At 44.0% G+C, this 1,563-nt stretch overlaps 1 protein-coding gene across 1 annotated transcript in view; it reads right to left on the minus strand.

Annotated features, from left to right (window-relative positions):
• Positions 1–1,563, minus strand: part of Atp8b4 (ATPase phospholipid transporting 8B4 (putative)) — a 148,698-nt gene that overhangs the window by 144,427 nt on the left and 2,708 nt on the right. The window contains exon 2 of the mRNA XM_026787834.1: positions 1,084–1,142. Within this exon, the coding sequence (XP_026643635.1) occupies positions 1,084–1,142 (59 nt within the window). The remainder of the gene's footprint in view (positions 1–1,083; positions 1,143–1,563) is intronic.

The following is a 1,563-nucleotide window of genomic DNA, read 5'->3' on the forward strand; positions in this document are numbered from 1 at the left end:
CCAAGTGCTGGGATTAAAGGCTAACACTTGTTAGCACTACAGACGCTGGGTTTAAATAGTAATCTGAGCGATTGGTGAAGTTGCATCTTAATGTTTAATTTCTGGCCAATTATTTATACAAAGTTTCCTTTATACATTCCCAACATGTAGGGGAAGTTGCTATATCTACAGGGTGATAACCTATGTCTAGGCAATACAAAGTATACCCTAAAATTGGTGGTGGCTTTCCTTCAGAATTTGGAAAAAATATTTCACATGTTATATAGAGTCTAATGGATTGTAAAAAGGAGGAAGATTAAAATCACCTTCTCAAGGTCTTCCAGCTACAATCAAAAGTGTTTCTCCATGGACCTCAATCCCCTGAACCCACCTTTAGAACCAATCAGCCACCAATTTCCTGAGACGCTACCTTCCCCAGACTTCTATCGTTCTCTTCTTTTCTCCTCAGCCATTGCTCTCTTCCCTTCTTAGGCTCCCTCCTTCCTGCCATCTCATCCATGTCTGCCCCTCCCTACAGAGTCAGCCATCACCCCAACAGCTTCCACTTTCCTTTCGACATCTCCTAGCTCCTCCCAGATCTACAACTCTGGCCACACCCGGGTTCTGTTCGGTACTAACTTGCCATTTCCATTTTGGTATTCATTCAGTCCATTTAACATGTAGGCCAAATAGAACACTATTTTATTTTGTGTCTCCCCAGCTTCTGGGATCCTGTTACCTCATGCACAAACCACAGGGGCTGCCCTTGCATATGCAGCAATCCTGCCTCAGCCTAAGAGGATTGGGACAACAGGCATGCATCACCATGCCCAGCATCACACTCGGCTTCAAGCAACTACAGCTCACCAAAGTGAACTAAGCATGAATTCTTGAGAAAGAATAGACTTTATCATCCTCCCATGTCCACCAAGTGGTCAGAGCAGAAGAGAGATATGTGTGAGAGAAAGCACATGGTGCCGTGCTTTCAAAATGGGCCCACAAGGAAAGCTTTTTGTCATTGTGAAATTCTACAAAGGCTTGGATCCCTCTTCTAGCCCTGAGTAAAACCCCTCCCCCAACATACTGTGCTGTGTGGTCACTCACCGCATACTGGAATTTCTCATTGTAGTCACGGTCATTGGCTTTTACCACCCGCTCTACTTCTAAAAGAGAGAGAAATCAGATATGGGATTCAACGTTAAACCTTGTTAAAGTAACATCTCTGAGATTCCTTTGATTTTGAGTTCTTTTCTTTGAAATTGAAGGATATTAATTTCTGTCTAACCTGAGCATTAGAAAGTTCTAAGTAGGGCTGGGGAAGTGGACTGGGGAAATAACTTACCAGATAAAAGGACCTTCACAATCAGGAGGCCCTGAATTTGAACCCCCAAACACATGTGAAAGCTGGACATACAACATAAGGCATCTATAATCCTAAAACTCCTACAGGGGGATGGCGGTAGAGACAAGGAACCCCTGGGTGTTCTCAGGCTGGCCAGCCTAGTGTAAGCAGATGGAAATCAGCAAAGACCCTGCCTCAAACAAGTGAGAGGAAAACCAGTGCCTGATTGTTCTGTTCTGTAA

This window comes from Microtus ochrogaster (genome assembly GCF_000317375.1).
Source record: "Microtus ochrogaster isolate Prairie Vole_2 chromosome 14 unlocalized genomic scaffold, MicOch1.0 chr14_random_1, whole genome shotgun sequence".
Classification (NCBI taxonomy): Eukaryota; Metazoa; Chordata; class Mammalia; order Rodentia; family Cricetidae; genus Microtus; species Microtus ochrogaster.